The following is a 19537-nucleotide window of genomic DNA, read 5'->3' as shown; positions in this document are numbered from 1 at the left end:
CCCGGATATCCCTCAACTGCGGTTTTGGTCTCATCCGGGATTTGATCCATTAAAGCTCTCTTTTTATGCAATGATAGATCGATCTTGCCTAAATAGAACACCAACTCTGTTATAAAAACACCATCAGGGGAAAACAAAGGTCTTGTACCACTCACACTGACATGGCTTTGGCATGCTGCTGTCTTGAGCACATTACTCTTTTTCCTCCTGTCGAGGTTACTTTTGAATGAAACTTATAAATACCATATTCGTAAATTGTACACGAAAATGCATCCTTGCTCCATTCACTTCTTTTTTCACAATAAACCCACCTCATTTCCATTAAGAACCCAACAGTCCTGAAGCTGGCTTAAGACATAGGGTGAAAAAAACAACCATATATATGAACAAAGATCAGTTCTCATAGCTTGCTCCAATGCGAAGAAAAGAAAAATGTCCAACTGGACATTCTCAATGACTCAAAACTAGATACAATGTTTATGATCTAAAATTACAACACAGAGATCCCCCCCTGGATCCTGAAATGTACAAAAATATCTCTATAAGACCTATAGTCTCTCTAAGTCTCATTCTGTAGGAAAATCGGATATCAGACTGATATTTTACTATAGGAGCCTGAGGCTGAGGGAGTCAGGTTTCAAATCACACAGCCACAGCCATTCTCCGATAATGAACTACAAAAGCTTGACAATTTGATGGCGACCGACACCAGCTTCAAAAACCTTCTTTCTCAAAGCCCAACCCATTTCACCCATCTAAAAACCCGACCAACCCTGAAAGGCAACTCATAGTCTTTGGCAACTGCAGGTTCCCTCCTTACAGCATCAGGTTCAGACCAAGCATAAACCCCGCGTTCCTGCCGACTACCAGGTACAGTGTTGTCCAGAATAACAGCCACCAGGAATGCAACTACCATGTGTAATGACAGTATTGTGTTCAGGACATAGTTCAACTGCACAAAAACCATATAAACAAAAGTTTGCCAGATGTAAGTAATCTCTTTTATACCGGAACACAAGAATGAGTTTGCATTTAGAAGATTCACGAGTAAATAGACTAGTAGTGGTGGAAACGGATTGGGGACCCACTCATTTGCAATTTCAGCAGGGCTGGCATGCTAAGATAAAAATGTAGCTCAACTTATTGGAACCTGGAACCATCAACTGCATAATGGTACCGTGCAGCTCGCTCTGCTTTTAATATACACACACACAGACACACATATATAGTGTGTATACGCATAAATGTATGTATACAAGTGTGCAGGTTTCTCTTTACATATATATACCCATATAAATTTGAGGAAAAAAAGGGGCAACAACCACCAGATGGAATCCTCAAGATTCCATCCAGAAAAGATTGCACAGTGAGCAGTTAAACTGATGGAACCGATGATTAATAATTCAAAGTATATCCAGGCAGCTTCCAAAGTAAAAGAGCTTATTTTTTACTTTCTTCCCATGCTGGGATTTTCTGTGGAAAAGAAGTAGAACAAGGCAGGAAGAGATATAGCGATTGTCCCCCATCTAGACACACATGATAGTAATGTTGGTGGATGGAAGGAGATAGAACATGTATTAAGCACAGAATTTTGCTAGCATTCGATAGATATTATTGTTTAACATGCCATAAGAAATAGATGACTCTGACCAAGTAAAAGACGTTTCCTTCTTACAAAAAGGTCACAAAGAAGCATACCCCTCCATATTTGCTGCGGAAAGGCCCATGGGAAGCCACAATGTAAGGCTCCAAATATCTTGGGACAGAGAAGTTGCTATTTGGAGACACACCATACTGCTGAAAGTAGGCCGGAATTGAAAGAGAGAAAAATAAAGATAATCCAACAATTATAATATTCCGAGAGCTTCCAGCCTCACTATAACGTAGATTTGACAAGCCCAAAGCTGTAAGCATTGCCCACATGAAGCACAATAATGCAGCAACCATGACTTCAGGAATTGATGCTATAAAGCCTCCAACTTTACCTGTGTACCACAGACATAAGAGCAAAGATTAGTGACGAATATGAGAAACAAGAAGCTTTATGGTGTGTATTGTTGCAAACTACAACCAACAATTTGTCACAGTAAGACCAAAAAGTGGTATCCCTACACAACCTGTTTTTCCAGATTGTTCAAGTGGTCATGGAATCTCAGTGTCACAGTGATACGCAATTTTAATCCCTCCCTAGACAGACAAACTTTTAATGTAAAAATGGTAGACAAGCACGATGATGATATATACCAATTTGGTATATATAGCCGAATTGAAAACCTGACATGCAAATTTAGCAAGATATTTCATACACATGTGGCAGCGTGTGCTATCTTCGCAAGTCATTTTACTTTGTGGTATCCCTACATGATGCAATTTCAGCTCCACTGCTTTCCTAGTGTTGACATTAACCTCAAACTAGCACTTGTTTGTGTCATTAGCTAAAAATACTAATTATTAAAGTTGCTTGTATCATCCAACACATAACAATCTCAGTTGTAGTTGGGGTCATAAAAAAAACTTCAGCTCCCCATCATTCACTCATCAGTCCTTGAACATAATATAACACATTAATCAGAATTTGCACAAAGAACCCTGTCTCTCACATCTGTCCAACCAGACATTTGTGGAAGCAAACCTGCCTCAGGCCCATTCAGTATTTTTAGTATTGGCTATTTGGTTTCAAAACAATGGGTAAGGTTGTTATTTGGTTTGAGTTGATAGATAAGATTTATCTATAAAGATAATGGGTAAGGGTTGATAAGAAATCAAATTTAGCTAAAAATGCTCTATTTGATGAGAAAAATTTGAGTATTGGATGAAGATGGAGGTTTGAAAATCTCAAAATCCGAAACTTAAATGAAGACCATGTTATCTGGAATTTTAAAGAAGAGTTAGGGCCTGTTTGGATACTTAGAATATCTCAATTTATATGTGAATAGTAGTGAAATAGCTTGAGTAAAGATGTTTTATTGGGTTTTGGAAAAGAGAGAGAAAGTTGAATAAAAATATTATAAAGTTAAAAAATTGTTTGAATATAATTTTTGTTTCGAAATTTGAAAAAGTAGTATTGTTTTTAGTGTTCTGTTTGGGAGTTTAAGAAAGTTGTAATGATTAGGTAATGATTAGATGAATAAGTTGAAAAATTGAAATTGAAAAGTGTTTGTGTTTGAGTGATGTTTGGGAAGGAAATATCTAAAAATACTTGAGAACAGTTGTGTTGCCAAATGGACCCTTAGTGTTTCAGTAGGAACCTGTCACGCCAGGCCATCTGCAGATTTTCAAGAATGCAATTTTGAAATTTAAAAAGAGTTTGATCAATTCAAGTACCCTTCTAGGAGCACGAAACTGGCCTATAAAGTTACCCAAACAGGTTTTGATATTGCATCCAAGTTTGCCAAGAGAGAGAGTTTTGGGACTTTTACAAGAATTACAGCTCTTGGAGTTTTTGGAAATCACGTAAAATACAAGGATAATGATAGTGTGATTTGAGGTGAGTTCAACCATCAGAAGTTCTAGGAGAAGAATCCAAGTTTGACAATTGTCAGAGGTTCTGGCTTCTACTGCAGTAGAGACAAAATATGTTGTTTTGTCATGGCAAATAAGGGATTCATATTATAAAGGGTTTGTAAGAAACCTACTTGTATTAACCTCCAAATAGTGGAATTGTTTGTTCAGGGTAGGCTACCCCGAAGTGGTTTTATGCTAAATAGTTCTTTAAAAGGCTTCCCTTCGTCACCAAAACTATTTGCCTTTTGGTTGGCTTGTTTTGCTTTATCATTCATATTTATACATATATTCAACATTGTGAGTTGATGTATGTTGGCCGATTCGATATTTAATAAATATTGCCAATATTTGACATGGATTAAAATTGGTCAAAGGATTATGAGATACACCTATTCACCTCCCTCTAGGTGTTATTTAGGGTCAATCTTGTAATTTCATGAACTTCTAAACCTAGAGACACAAGTTTAGAAGCTAGCTAAGATATGTCAGTCTCACTAGTTATCCATTAAACCAACTTGAATTGGAATTCGATTACAGCAGAAAGAAGACAAACTGATACATCATTAGAAAGACAAATACATATCAAAGAACTGTGCACATATTATAACGATTATAAAAAACTTGCAGAGAAAATTCAGAGGGTATGTACCCAAAAATGCACCAAAAAGAAAACTTCACAGCAGTTACCACCTGTGCATATACAGCTAACAGTTTATTTGCTATGATGCACGCATCTAATTAGTTGAATCGTTGACTAGCAATGGAAGAAGATACAAATTTCATTTCTACTTTGTTGTCAATAGAAATTGCAAACAGAAAACAGATACTCACCTACAAGGGATAAGACTATCAAAATGCATGCACCTAATTCAACTGCTCTACGGCTTCCCATTTTGGTCACAGCAATGGTGTGTAAATTTTCAGTTAGGGTGGTGGACCCTGTTCCTGTACCCCAAAGACCAGCCAAGATGCTGGAAAGACCTTCCAGACCAATCCCTCGGCTAAGAACACCCGGGGTTGGAGGTCTTGATGCCACCAACAACGAAGATGCATGGTATGATCCCACCTAATCAGTTTAAAACAAAAAACAATATTCACAATCAGAATCAGGCAAACCATATAATTCTGCAAGACACATCAATGAGTATATTTGTACAAGAAAATGCAATAAAATTGGTTAAAAATAAATATTGAAATTATATACAAATTTGTGTACAAAACTAATATGAAATTTTTGATTCAGTCATCAATGGGTTGTCCAGGTGATTTTATGATAGGAAAAATAAAAATGAATCTGTACAACTATAAAAACTCCCCAGAATTTTGCAGAACAAGTAGAACCAATTGTAATGTCCAACCTGTGAAATTTTTGAACAGTTTTGCACGTAATTTTTTATCCAGCAACTAAATTCATACAAGCGAACTTGTCAAAGTGCAGACGAACAATAATTGAGCCATTACTTTCTCAAGCAAGCTCCAGACATCTATTCATGCATTTAGAAAAAGCCCCCCCTGCTCCCTTTTCTGTAGGCCATTAGCCAAATCTTTTTAAGTACACCTTGTCTATTTACCGTAAATAGACATATCATACGATATGGAAAGTCTAGAATCTCTCATTTTGATAATTACTGTTAGTAGTCTATATAAATTATGAATCCCCACAAGATATTTCACTGTGAGCTACTTACGAAGAAATGATCAAATGGAAAAATCTCCAAGGGGAACATAAGTCAATAAATGACAGGAAACTAACCGAATCTACTGATGAGATAATGGACACCACACACATAACAAGAGCCATTTTCCAGTGGAAGACAGGAGTACCCCATTGTAATGGATAAGGAAATCTGAACCATGGAGACGATCTTAATGCATGTGAAGTATCAACTCGACAATATTTCATCCTTGAGAGATGTTTTCTGCAGTGCTCAGAGATTATATTTGAAGCAGGCACATTTACATCACAACCTTTGTAACTATAGGATCCAGCTTCAGTAAGCAAGAAAGCAGCTGCCCATGTGATTGCCAGGCCCAATGGAACCTAACAATAAGAACCAAATTATAGTACAAGATAAATGTGAAATATTGTTTTTACATATAAAGAAGTATCAATAAATAAGAAGAGGAATTACTTATAAAAAAAAAAAAAAAAAACTACGAAGAGTATTAAAAATATAAACTTGTAATTCTTAACTTACCGCATATATTAAGAATATACGATGACCAAAAACAGAGATCTTACGAAGATACTGCAGAAAATATGGAAACAAATCCAATCACAAAGAAATGCCAGAAATTATGACATTTTCAGCAGAGATGAAAATAAATTACGATGAAATAACAAAAGCAATAAACGACTAAAATTTAACATAAATCTATAGTAGTTTTACCATACTTACAAGAGAAAAAATAATGACCAGCAATATCTGCACCAATCCAACCTCAAGACACGTACCGACTAGGGGGAAACCATAGCCATAAAAAGAAAGTCCAACAGCAGCAATAGTTGGGGACACAACAACTGGATTGATCAACCTGAAAAGGGAGGGCAGATGAACTGAGGTGGAGTCATTGGGTGTAGTGTACAAAAGGCATGACACCGATTCAAAAGAACGTTATATTTTTTAACACAAAACAGAAAGAAGCTACACTAGTGAAAAACCAACACTCATGCCATTTGCTCGAGTATAACAGTATATAAATGCTACATGCATGTTAATGACTCATGCAGTGAAAATTTATGTTCCTTCCTGAACAACTTCGAATCACTAAAGCTACACATATCTAGCGCCTGTTTGTCACAAGGAAATTCAGAAAATAATACCACAGTTATATGAACCCAGAAATTGTTCCTAGACTCTCACAATGAATCAAGGCAAGAGAAGTAGAATGAAAATATTAGTCTTGTTTCCCTGAGGGAGTCTTTCCTCCTGTCATAGTCTTGTTTCCCCATGGGAGTCTTTCCTCCTCTTTTTTTTTTTTTTTGATAAATAAATAAATTATATTGATCAAAGAAAGGCAAAGCCAGTACACAACTCTGATGCCCTAACTAGGTAGGCACATTAGAGGCAAGAAAATCATGAAGGGTCATGCCATTAAAATCCACAGCAATAGCCCAACTACAAAGAGTTCTAAAAAATAAAACTTTAAGCTCCTCCACCGATCTTTCCTGGTCTTCGAAAGTCCGCTCATTGCGCTCTTGCCACAAGCACCACATAATGCAAAGAGGGATCATCTTCCAAATTGCTTTAATTGGTTGTCTGCCTCTTATGTTTGACCAACTAGCCATAGCTGCCTCCACGGTCTTTGGCATAACCCAAGCCATATCCAGTCGAGCAAATATCTCATTCCAGAGAATCCTTGTTGTATCACAATGCAAGAGGAGATGCTCTACCGACTCTCCCCCTCCTCTACACGTGCAACACCAATCTGCAATAATAATTCTCTTTTTCCTCAAGTTATCAATGGTGAGTATTTTACCCAAAGAAGCAGTCCATACAAAGAAAGAAGCTTTAGGAGGTGCCTTGTGTCTCCAAATCTTTCTCCAAGGAAATTGAGTATTAGACTCTTGAGTAAGGGCCTTATAAAAAGAACAAACGGAAAAAGAACCTTTGCTTGCTAGAGTCCACCACATAACATCCTCTTGCCGCCTGTTTTGTCTCATAGAATATATGAGGCCATAGAAATCTTCAAAGGTGCTTATTTCCCAATCCTTTGCCACCCTACTAAAATTAATGTTCCAATGGATCTATCCCCTCGATATCTCCATAACTTCTGCCATTGAAGCATCCTTAGCACTTGCAATATGGAAAAGAGAAGGATACAAATCTTGTATAGCCCTATTGCCACACCAAGCGTCTCTCCAGAATTTGATCCTCGAGCCCACACCCAACTGAAGCTTAACATAATGGCTAAACACCCCCCATCCTCTTCTTATGTATTTCCACAAACCAACTCCATATGCCCCCCTTCTCTAGTACACCAATCCCCCAATAAACCACCATATTTCTTCTCAATCACCAATTTCCATAGATTGTCTAGCTCCCTAGCAAATCTCCACAACCACTTGCCTAATAACGCTCGATTGAATACCCTTAGATTTCTAACTCTCAAACCTCCACTAGAGATAGGACGACAAACCTGCTCCCACTTTACCAAGTGAAACTTGAACTCCTCCCCCATACCCCCCCACAAGAAATCACACTGGAGCTTCTCAATACAGTTCGCCACCCTAGCTGCTATTGGGAAAAGAGATAAAAAATAAGTAGGTAGGTTTGAAAGTGTACTCTTTATCAAGGTAATCCTTCCACCTTTCGACAAGTACATTATCTTCTACCCCGCCAATCTCCGCTCTATTTTCTCGATCACTATATCCCAGACCAAAGGTGCCCTTGATGCACTCCCCAAAACGGAAGTCCCAGATAAGTTATAAGAAAGGAGGTTATCTTGTACCCCAATGTTTGAGCCAACTGGCGTATGTTAGAGACTTCCCTCATTGGCACCAATTCTGATTTCTCTCTGTTCACCTTCAAACCAGAAACTGCCTCAAAGCAAAAGAGTAAGGCCTTCAGAACTTGCATCTGGTTTTTCTTTACTTCACACATAATAAGTGTGTCATCTGCAAACAGTAAATGAGAAATATTAATAGTACCCCTATTCGGGGTTCTGATCGGGACTCCGTCTAGAAAGCCATTTGCAACCATAGCCTTGAGCATCTTACTTAGGGCCTCCATAACTATGACAAACAACAAGGATGACAACGGATCCCCTTGTCTCAAACGGAGTGAGCTATGAAAAAAACCCACTGAATATCCATTAACCAACACAGAGAACTTTGCCATAGCTATGCACAAATGGATCCACGCCCTCCATCACTCCCCAAAACCACACCTCCTGAGCAAATGAAGCAGGAAATCTCAGTTGACATGGTCATATACCTTTTCCATATCGAGTTTGCACATGATCCCAGTGTTCTCGGCTTTCAAACTACTATCAAGGCATTCATTGGCTATTAGCACCGCATCTAGGATCTATCTACCTTTTACAAAGGCGTTTTGAGGTTTCGTAACAATCTTACCCATCACCTCACTCAGTCTATTCACAAGTACTTTAGAGATTATCTTATACACCCCATTCACTAGACTAATAGGCCGAAACTCCTTGATCTCCGTAGCCCCCACTTTCTTAGGTATTAATGCAAGGAAAGTAGTGTTAAGACTTTTTTCTAATTTTCCAGCCAAGAAAAACTCCTTAAACACCTGCATGAGGTCCTCCTTTAGCACTTCCCAACAATCTTGGAAGAACCCCATAGAGAAACCATTTGGTCCTGGAGCCTTGTCCCTAGCCATTTTCCTCACTACTTCATAGACCTCTATATCTCCTCAAACTCCCTTTCCGTATCACATCGCTCAACCCGATGGTATCAAAGATCATCCCTTTCAGTGGAGGCCGCCATCCCACTTGCTCTGTTAGTAGGTTCTCGTAGAAGTCAACAACATGATTGTGGATTACCTGCTCATCTCTACACTTCACCCCATCGCTTTTCAGCATCTCAATGTTGTTATTTCTCCTATGCGAGTTTGCAATTATGTGAAAGAAATTCGTGCTTCGGTCTCCTTCCCGTAACCACAATGCCCTGGACTTTTGGCGCCAAGACATCTCTTCTAGTAATACCATCCTCTCCACATATGCAACCAGCACATACTTCCAATCTTGTTCTTCCTGGGTAAGTGGTTGAACCTCTTGAAGCCTCTCAATCTCCTGAATTTCCAGCAACTTTATTTTTTTGTTTTCCCCTATATTGCCAAAAGACTCCAAGTTCCATACTTTAAGGTCTCTTTTAAGTGCTTTCAATTTACCCGCAAAAATGAAACTAGGAATACCTTGGAACTAATAGGAATACCACCACTGTTTGACCCTATCTACAAACCCTTCCAATTTTAACCACATATTCTCAAATTTAAAAGGGAGACGACCATACGAACTCCTCCACAATCAAGCAAAATAGGCCAATGATCCGATCCAATATGGGGCATACGCTTTTGCCATACATCCAGGAAATGGCTTTCCCATTCTGGTGAAAGTAAGAACCGATCCAGTTGAGACCATGACTGGTTATTAGACCAAGTAGCAGTACCCCCGGCTAGTGGCAAATCCATTAAGTTCAAGTCAAAAATACACTCCAAGAACTCCTCCATAGCTGGCCACAATCTTCTACTTCCAGAAACTTCGCTTGGGAATCTTACAACATTAAAGTCACCCCCTATACACGACGGGAGTTCCCACTAGTTATGGACCCCAGCTAGCTCTTCCCATAGCAATCTTTGATCTATATCTAGGTTAGGACCATAAACACCTGCAAAAGCCCACAAAAAGTTATCGGAGACCACTTAAACGAGCAAGCTACTGTGTACTACCCAATAAAATCCTCCACCTTCTCCACCACCCGCCGATCCCACATCACCACAACCCCTCCCGCCGCCCCATTAGAGGTCAAGAACACCCAATCCACAAGAATTCCACTCCATAAACTCCGTATAATTCTCCTTTTAATCATTTTCAATTTTGTCTCTTGCAAGCATACAATATCAGCCTTCCACTCCCGAAGCAAGTTCCTAATTCGTAGACGTTTATTGATCTCATTTAGTCCACGGACATTCCACGACACTATCTTGGACTTCATTGAGGAACAGCCAGCCCCTTCCCTTTCCCCCTGCCCCTGCTAGAACTGCCCTCCGTATTCATCGGCCAAGTCAATTTTTTGAGTTCCCTATGCATCTTCGATTCACCTTTAGTTTTTTGTTCATGTCCCGCTTCAATTGTTGTGAACAAAGCCATAAATTGATCCTCATAGCCAACACACTCAATCCCCACAAATTTTTGGATCTCTTTCAATTTATGAAAGACCCAATCTGAAACATTCGGTTGAGCCGGGAAGCATAAATTCAACGGGACAGGGTCCTCCATCTTACTACACTAAAATCCATGAGTTTCGCCGTCCAAAGAAATATCATCCAACCCCAATTGTCAATAGACATCAAGGAACACCAGATCACCATCCACCAAGTGCATTAGATCCTCAGATCCCTCCCCCTCTTCAACCTCCTCAAAATCAAGATCTGGTCGAACAGAGACTTCCCTCTGACCCAAAACCATGTCTTCTGAGCTTATCGGCACATCTGTCCTCCCATCGATAGAGAAAGACCTTCCAACCGTGGGCTGGGCCCTGACCATGGCTGCCTTAACCAGCCCTCCAACGGGATTCGGATTGGGCTGAGGTTGAGGCCCAGCCTTCATACACCATCTTGGACCATGAGACTCATTTGAATACCCTAAGCCCAACCTTTACTTCCCCTTCCTTTATCCTGTTTCCCAATTCTTTCCTTTGTCAACCCGACGTGCCAACGTACTTCATCTCCCTCTGCAACTTCCTCAACTATCCCTGCAAATCCATCAAACACCTTCTGGTCTCCCACACTTCCTGCACAGCATACGTCCTGCCATCCTTTGCACCCCGTACATGATGCGGGGCTCGACGCTCCACCCCATTAGAATGGCTTGCACCTCCTTCACCCCTCCTCTACGCGTGCCTTGGTCCCACCGCCTTGAGTACCACCTCCTTAAAGGTCTGTTCAAAAAAGTTCACCTTCAGGGAAACAAAGCAAGACTTTTCTTCCTGCCTGATCGTACTCTGCGATTGACAAGTAACGCCCACGGCTATTCCCACAACGTTGATCAACAAAGCTTTGATAGCTTTCCCTTATCACCGAGTACACCTCCTTCTTTCCCCCTCTCAGGCACTCCTCCAACACTTTCACAAACCACTTAGTTGTATTGAGTCCTACCAGCACCTCATGTTTCGCCTTCCAACCCTGTTCTGAAATACACAAATTACCTCCCTCCTTCACAAGCACTATCAACTTAGACTCTACCACTAACTCTCTAGCAACTGCCATCTTAACCGCCGCTTTACTATTGAGTCTTTCCTCCTTGACAAAACTCACTGTAATTTTCTAAATGAACATTCCATAATTATCTGTGCATTTTACATTTTGTTTTTTTATACAAGTAAGAGATAAATTTTATTGATATGAGTGAGTGTGCCTTTTACATTTATAAGATAAGAAACCGAATCCATAACACCTCTAGGACTTATATCTAACCAATGCTATTCTAAAGCAATCATATAACAACTCCATTGAGATATTAACTCTTAATATATTCATTCAAAGTAAAATACTTTAAACTACGTAAAATTAAAAGCAATTGCTATAAGGCTAATCGAAACATTCCTCGAGGATAGGATCTCTACTTTCATTTCTATAGTCTTCCAAGGCCTATTCCTCTCCCAAAATTTTCTATCCTTCACAAAGGAGAGCCATTTAAACTCAAAATATACCTTTGAGTTGGACTAGTTTATTGTTGGTTTTCAAATAGCCTAAATGTGTAATCGTCACCAAAGCAACTTCTTTTTTTTTTCTTTTTGACAAGTAGGAATTTTACTAGAAATAATAAAAAGCACAAATGTATACGTCCTGTGTACAAGGATTATGTTTTTTCATTCATATATATAATATCTCTCTTTTTTACTGATCAAAAAAAAAATAAAAAGCACAAATGCGCAACCCAAGTGCACAGGAGTATATGAGTGTAACACTTGTCAAGAGGAAGAAATAGGTACAAGAAAGTCATGTAAATTCTACTCATTAAATTCTAAAGGGACAGTCCGTCCACATGAGAAGAGTATTGATTTAAAAAATAAAAATAAAATTGAGCTCCTCCAACATCCATTCACGGTCAAAATTACGTAGTTCCTTTCCTTCCAAAGGCACCAAATGAGGCATGCAAAACCCATCTTTCATACTGCTGTGATCTGCGGATTTCCACTCAATCCCTTCCATGAGTAATAAAGATCCACAACTCTTAGGCATCACTAAGGTCAATCCAACCTGACTATAGAATTCACCCCATAATGTGTATGCAATCTTGCAATGAAGTAAGAGATGATCAACGGACTCTCCACTCAGAGGTGGATTTAGGGGGGTGGACCACCACCCCCTCCAAAAGTTTTCGAAAACAAAATATTTCCTTTTCTCCAAAAAGTTAAAAAAACTACCTTATTATCAATTTAAAATATTTTTTAGAAAAATTATAAAAATATATTTTTCTAATATATAGTCAAAAATTAAATGTTAAAAAACTCAAAGCATGTAATCTCTATATTTTTCATGCTCTTCAAGATTTTCCTTATTTTTTATATGTATTTTTCTATGTAAGATTTATTTCATAAGTTTATTTTAATTTTCTTTTGTAATTAAACTTTTTTTTTTATCGGTAAATATGAATTTTACTTTTGTAGTTAAAGTTATCATATAATGTTTTTGTTAAATAAGGAAAAACTCTCATCTTTTTTATTATTATTTTATTAGTAAAGAAAAAATTTGAATGCTAATGCTTATATTAAATTTTTTTCTTTTTTTTTTATTGGCACCGAGTGTCTAGGAACAGCATCCCAACTAATCCCGATAGTGCACAAGCTCTCGGCAAGGTGTTTCCCGCAAGTGCAACTCGGGTAATTCAAGGGTAAAATCCTCCAGTTCGATAGCCCCTAGAGATTGTTTGCACCCAAGGAGATTTGAACCTTAGACTTGGGGGGAGCATACCCTCAAGCCCAAGGCCTTTACCACTTGAGCCAACCCTAGGGGTTTTATATTAAAAAAATTTATATTAATAATTTCTCTGTCACGAATCATTTTTATAATATGTTTATATTACAAATAATACAATATACATTATAAAATATATATATAATTTAATTATTTCAATGCACATACAGCACTAGTCCATTACAACCATGTGTCTCTTTCTTTAATTATCCATGAAGAGAATTTTCCCTGGAGAGGCCATCCAAGCAAACAACACCGATCTCGAATGAGCCTTTGTCAGCCATATATGCTTCTCAAGCACCTGACTTGTAAAGTGTTTAGAATCAGTTTTGGATACTCACAGAAGCTTTGTTGACTGTAAACCTAACTTGTAATTCCCACGAGTGGCCCACTCGATACTCGCAACATGGCAACTCTTGAACTTCGGTCTCTTCAATAGCATCCCATAAGCAACCTCATTCGCTTCTCTAGAACTCCAGCAGCACTCATGAACTCACCAACACTAATCTAAGCAATCCAATCACATGGATACTCAAAAGAACAGCAAACTGTCGGTCTATGTATAAGGAGAGAAAACCATATGGCTTTAAGGCACTCGACCTCACATAGGGTTTTCTCTCTCAAAGTGCTCAAAGAAACTTTTAAAAAAATGCCCATTCCAATGAAAAATAAGTATTAAGGAAACCTATATAGGTAGGGCTAAATACAGACAGGTCTAGGAATTCATTTTAAAGCAAAATTATGAAAATCTCAGTTTGACCAATCCAAGTGTCTAGGATATGCCAATTGAAGTGTCTAGCGAGTTTAAAATTGCAAATTCCACTCAACAGAACATCTAGTGAAATCTCTGTTTTTCCATATTTTCTAATCCGATCTCAACCTAGCCTCTACCAAACATAACTATAACTCAAATGGACTAAATTTTGCCACTGAATAATTTTAACATTAATATGGACATATATTTTAAGCAAACACATTGTATAGCATGTTCTCTTCTTCTTATAAAAAAAAAAGAATGTTTTTTAATTTTTATATATATTTTTTTGATAAGTAAGAAAAATTTATTGATTCTCATAATTAGGAAAAGTCCAAGTACACAAGTAGTATACAAGGGAGATATACCTAATTACAGCCTAGTAGCAAAGAATTTAATTTTTATATTAATATGGACAAATGTTTTAGGCAAACACATTGTAGAGCATGTTCTTTTAACTTATAAAAAATTAAAAATTAAAAAAAAAAATCTTCTATTTTTATTTAGATAATTTCCTGAAGTTAGATCGAGCAACTTATTGAGAGCAAAATTGAAAAGTTAGGTCAAGCACCCTATTGGGACCATCCAAAGGGCAACTTTGCACCAGTTAGCCAATCTTAAGCTACTATAGGGTAAACTATTCTGATGTTTATTGAACGGGAACCAAGGAATTGCACCATGGCTGCAAATAGGAGACCGATCATTCTTTTCCTTTTTCTAGAGTGGGAAGCGAAGTGAATGGGCAAACCTATAAATTTATACCCCAACGGGAACAACCCCTCATATTTAAGCCCCATGTAATATAGTTGACATAATTGTTTATATGAATATATTCTTTATAGGTATTTATGAAACTATCAGAATTTTTTTTTATAGGTAATCGAAAATTTTATTGAATAATGCAAAAGTCTAGTCCAAGTATACATGATGCATACAAGAAAAACACGTAATTAGAAACGGAAAAGAAATGGCACATAACTCAACTTCAAGGAATCAGCTCATCAATGCACCAATTAAAGAAGCTTTTCCCAATCCCCCTTCAAGCTTCCAACATTACCAATTCTCATTCAGTAAATGGAATGGGAAGCATTTGGCTAATAATGAATTTGAAATCTGCTGGGATATAAAGATGCCGGAATCATACCTTAATAATATAGACATTAGTCCACTATATCCAAGTATTGCTTGAAAGGTTGAAGCTATGATTATAGCCCCCTGTAGCTCCTTCATAATATGCTTGAATTTCTGCATGTTAAGTGATTCTCTCAAGTCTTTAGAAAATTCAACAGATTAAAAGTACTAGCATATTGAATAATTAAAAAATGAATTAAATAAATGGATAAGGGATTTTTTTCAGTGGCTGCTAAATTTTTTATAAGTTTCATACGCAACTAAAACTATTGCAACTGAAAGTTTATATATCACAGCCAATTAGTTCTTAAAAGCTCTCACTGCACCTAGGAGCAGAAGATCTATTGCAAGGCATACTTATTAAATTGTTGAATAGAGGCAGTAACATAGCATTTCTAACAATTTCTGCGTAAGTGATTAGCTTACACCACCTGATAAGTCTTAAATAAAGAAGTTTGAAGTTTGAAAATAATGCATTAGTTAACACTTTCTGCAAATTTTTTTTTTTTTTTTACCTTTTCGGGCTGCACATGGGGCCAAGGACAAAGCCAAGATTATAACTTTGGAGGGGCCAAGAATTTTAGGTTGGAAGAAATAGTTCGATTGGATTTTTCAAGGAACCCCACGCACAAAATGATAATAAATAAATAAATAAATAAAAAGTGATTAAAGAGTAGGAAATAAAAAAGATAAATTCAAAATCTAAAGAAAATAGGCATTTCACAAAAATCAACAAGAAAAAAGTTTATACATAAAGTTTAAGCAAACATCAAAATTAAAATTATGATTTAAAATATTCACAAAGTTTTTAGAGATTATAAATGATGACTACAAATAAAAATAATTTATTTATCTTTTTTCAAATGTGTTTAAAAGTAAATATCATTTTTCTAATAAATCTCTCTAAGAAATGATATTTTCTGTCAAAATATTATATTAAATAAAGTTAAATGGGATATAATATAGCTGAATTATTAAATTTTAGTTTGTTTGGACTAAAATAGTATAGTCAAAAGTTCAATGGGCAAAAACAGGGGTGTCAAAGCAAATTTTGTTTAGAGCCTTGGGGGGGGGCCCTTGCCCCGCCTTGGCTTCATCCATGCCTGGGGCATTTAAGCATGTAGAATGGACTATTAATCTGAAATATTTGGTAGATATGATCCACTGAGAGAGAAAAAAAAAATCTCTAAAGCCACTATGTCCTTTTCTTGTTAAAAAGGGCAGCTTGTGTAAGTGATCAAAATAGAAAATATTACGTCTTCTTCCCTGTTCAATCATTAGTCCCCTGAGAACTACCAAAAGATCTAAAAATATCCAAATTGCACTATCAGATTCTAAAATAGTATGATCTAAACAACTTACTAAGGTGATAGAAAAAAAAAAAAACAATCTGTTTGTGGCTGAATTTCTTTTCAGACTCTCCTCAAGTATTAAGAAATGAGCCAAGTAAACATTCTGTGAGTGAAAGAACATAAGTAGCTTTACACCTGTAGCCATAATTAAGATATTCCATATCCTTTATGATCCAACTAGATGAGTTTATGAAGTTTATTATCTATCAGTCAATTGATAATGTAAATGTGTAAACACAATGTGTGTGTGTATATATTAATATAAATGTGCATGTACATCTTACACATACTTGTAAGTCTAAGGTCCAATTTTCTGTTTTGTGTTCTGCAATTAATGGGACTAAACCAAGACAAACACAAAAGGTCTGTCACTGGTCGCCAACCCATGTATTGAATTACAACCAGAGCATGAAAAGAGAGCTTACATTTTCATTGAGTCCTTGAAACTCTGGGGAGTTGATGATTGCCAATGCCGGAGCCAGGAAAACAAACGATGGACCCTGTATCAGGGGTAACCTCGACCCAAAAGTCGTGTGTAAAAGTGTAGTCACTCCCGACATAAAGAGGACTGTTGATACCACATTCGAAGTATCCTCCTAAACCCACTAAATCCAGTCAGACCAAGCTAGACAACATTTTTTTCTATCCATACTAGAGAAAAAAGTTGAGTAGAAAATTCCAAAACAACCGTAACTACTCACATAAGTTCCACCCATTGCGGGAACAATGACGAGCGGAATGAGAATTAAGGAACCCAGCATCGAAATATAATGCTGGAATCCGTAAAGACCAATGGGAACTGAAAGTTTACAGAACCAAACATAAGCAGGAAAAACTTTAATATAAGATCTTTTAAAGAAACAAAAAAACTACAACAGGCAACTATCGCCAACAAACCGAAAAAAAAAGTGTGCTGAATTATTCACAAAACATTTAAAATCGCTTTCTAATAAACTCTCAAAGTATCTAAGTTTCACAATTATGCAACGAGAACCCAGAAACATCACCCAAGAAAAGCATAAACCGTTTCCAGTTAATAGTCAAATATATAAAATTTGACAAAGAGAACAGGAAAAAAAAAAACATCTTCATCTGTAAATGATAAAAAAAATAATACCAGACTGGTAAACAAGTGGGAAACTAACCAAGACCAGGTGCATCTCTGAGTTCATACTTCATATGCATGTGCCTACCCACAAACCCATCATCATCGTCCACACTGCGTGGCAACACATCCACCACTTCCTCGCTCCTCGCGGGCCTCCTTGACCCCTGCTCCGTGTGCCCGCCGGGGTCCTGCCCGTTCGAGACCGTACTCTTCAGCGGCCTGTCAGAGTCCCTCCGTTTCTTCACCGTCCGATCCTTATCCGTCTGCGGCTGCGGTGGCGTTGGAAGAATAACCTTCTCGTTCTCCCTCTCCCCGTTCACGGCCTTACCCCGACCCGCTTCGAGATCCGGCTGAGCCTGGTCCGGCTCTCTGGGCTTGAGCGACGGAACTATCACCTGGCCCGAATCGCTGGCATTGGTCTCGCCGGAGAACTTTGGCCTGAACCCAGTCCGCTTGGCCCAGGAAGAAGGCGGCATTGCGGGGGACTCCGGAGTCGGCGTCAACGGACCCGGACGCTGCGGCTGTTTCGGGTTGGAGCTCGACATCCTCACACCAACAACAACCAAGAAACGAAAAATCAGTAGTATCGCATAGCTCAGGCTATGTGCGCACACACACACAGATCTGATCTCTCCGTTCAGACCTTCAAGTAGTGTACAAAGTTCAAGAATGGGAGCTCCAAGATCTTCCCCAACCAAGAGCTAGAGAGAGGAGTTCATGTGTGAGAGTGAGTGCACAGGATGAGAGAGAGACACACACACACAGACCGAGGTAAAAGCCGAAAGGAAGACAGCAAAGGTAATGGCGCCGGAGTTTTATTTATTTATGGGTTTTCTAATTCGATGCTGATGATGTAATATTAAGGATAAGGCAGAGATAAAGATAAGAATTTTGTGAAATAGTTTAAGTTATGTGTTTTTGCTTCTTATCATTTTTACATAATATATCATATTTTTTTATTATTTTAAAAAAATTTTGATTTTATTCTACTTAAACTTATTGAATTTTTCAATTCATCATTTATATACTATATATTTAGTAAGAAAAAAAATAAAAAATAAAAAGTGTTATGTGTGCTTTGTGAAGATAATGAATAGAATTTTTTATATTTTATGGGAGTTTTGGAAAAGAAAAGAGAAAATATTGAATAAAAAATATTATAAAATTAAAATATTACTATAATATAGTTTTTTAATATTATTTTTGTATGAAGATTTAAAAAAGTCAAATTATTTTTTTTTAAATTTAGAAAAATTATAATGATTAATTTGAAAAAATTGTAACGATTAAATTTAAAAATATTTATGTTTAAATGATGTTTTGAAATGATTGAATGAGATGAAAATTTTGCAATTAAATTTTTTTTCAAACAAGCCCTAAAACACACAAATATGTAAAATTGTTGTCTTTAAATTAATAATTTAAAACTATTGTTTTCGATTTTTGAGAAGAAAAGTAATGCTAGGTACAAATTTTAAGGGTAATTATATATTTACACCTCATTTACATTTGTTTTACTATTCAGTTTTTTTTTGTATCTTTTGCTCTTTGAATTTTGATTAAAAATCTCAAAATATGATTTTTTATATATTTAAGTAAGAAGTTTTATTAATCCATGTAAATTGGTAAAGCTCGAGTACACAAGAAGTATACAAGAAAAAAAACAAGTTACAAATTACTCTCTATGAAAAGTAACATAAAAATCATTAAAATTCGTTCCGTTCAATACTATAGATGAAGCCCAAAGCAGCAATGTGTGATAGAAAAAAAAAAAAAAAGCCTTGAAACCATCTGGAGAGCGTTCCCTATTTTCAAAACATCGATCATTTCTTTTGATCCATGTACACCACATCAAATATAGATGCACCATCTTCCAAACAGTTGCAATGTGATGGTGGCCCTCGAATCCTTCTCCAACATGACAATAAATCCATCATTCTCCTAGGCATAACTCATGCGATACCAAGCCTAGTGAAGATGTTATCCCACAAAGCTTTCCTACTTCGCAATGGAGAAACAGGTG

At 37.2% G+C, this 19537-nt stretch overlaps 1 protein-coding gene across 2 annotated transcripts; it reads right to left on the bottom strand.

Moving 5' to 3' along the window:
• Nucleotides 1–255: 255 nt before the first annotated feature.
• LOC109011773 (nucleobase-ascorbate transporter 12-like) lies at nt 256–18306 on the bottom strand. 2 transcript variants are annotated; one of them, XM_018993092.2, is made up of 10 exons: nt 17552–18306; nt 17108–17205; nt 16832–17002; nt 15068–15168; nt 5904–6039; nt 5703–5753; nt 5258–5545; nt 4336–4570; nt 1699–1985; nt 256–952 (listed from the first exon to the last, which is right to left on the bottom strand). In XM_018993092.2, the coding sequence occupies exons 1-10, from the start codon at nt 18057–18059 to the stop codon at nt 731–733; spliced, it is 2097 nt and encodes a 698-aa protein (XP_018848637.1). In that variant the 5' UTR covers nt 18060–18306; the 3' UTR covers nt 256–730. The 2 variants fall into 2 exon arrangements, with proteins under 2 accessions (XP_018848637.1, XP_018848638.1); XM_018993093.2 differs by lacking the exon at nt 5703–5753.
• Between the last annotated feature and the right edge of the window lie 1231 nt (nt 18307–19537).

The sequence above is a fragment of the Juglans regia genome, chromosome 5 (assembly GCF_001411555.2).
Source record: "Juglans regia cultivar Chandler chromosome 5, Walnut 2.0, whole genome shotgun sequence".
Lineage (NCBI taxonomy): Eukaryota > Viridiplantae > Streptophyta > Magnoliopsida > Fagales > Juglandaceae > Juglans > Juglans regia.
This window is presented reverse-complemented; position numbering and strand designations above follow the sequence as displayed.

Bases quoted from the DNA above. Each gene is read 5' to 3' on its own strand.
- LOC109011773 (XM_018993092.2), bottom strand. From the start codon at position 18,059: ATGTCGAGCTCCAACCCGAAACAGCCGCAGCGTCCGGGTCCGTTGACG. The intron at 17,206-17,551 runs GTTAGTTTCCCA...GTAAACTTTCAG, and splicing joins CAGAGATGCACCTGGTCTTG to TTCCCATTGGTCTTTACGGA. The intron at 15,169-16,831 runs GTAAGCTCTCTT...CTTAACATGCAG, and splicing joins TTCAAGGACTCAATGAAAAT to AAATTCAAGCATATTATGAA.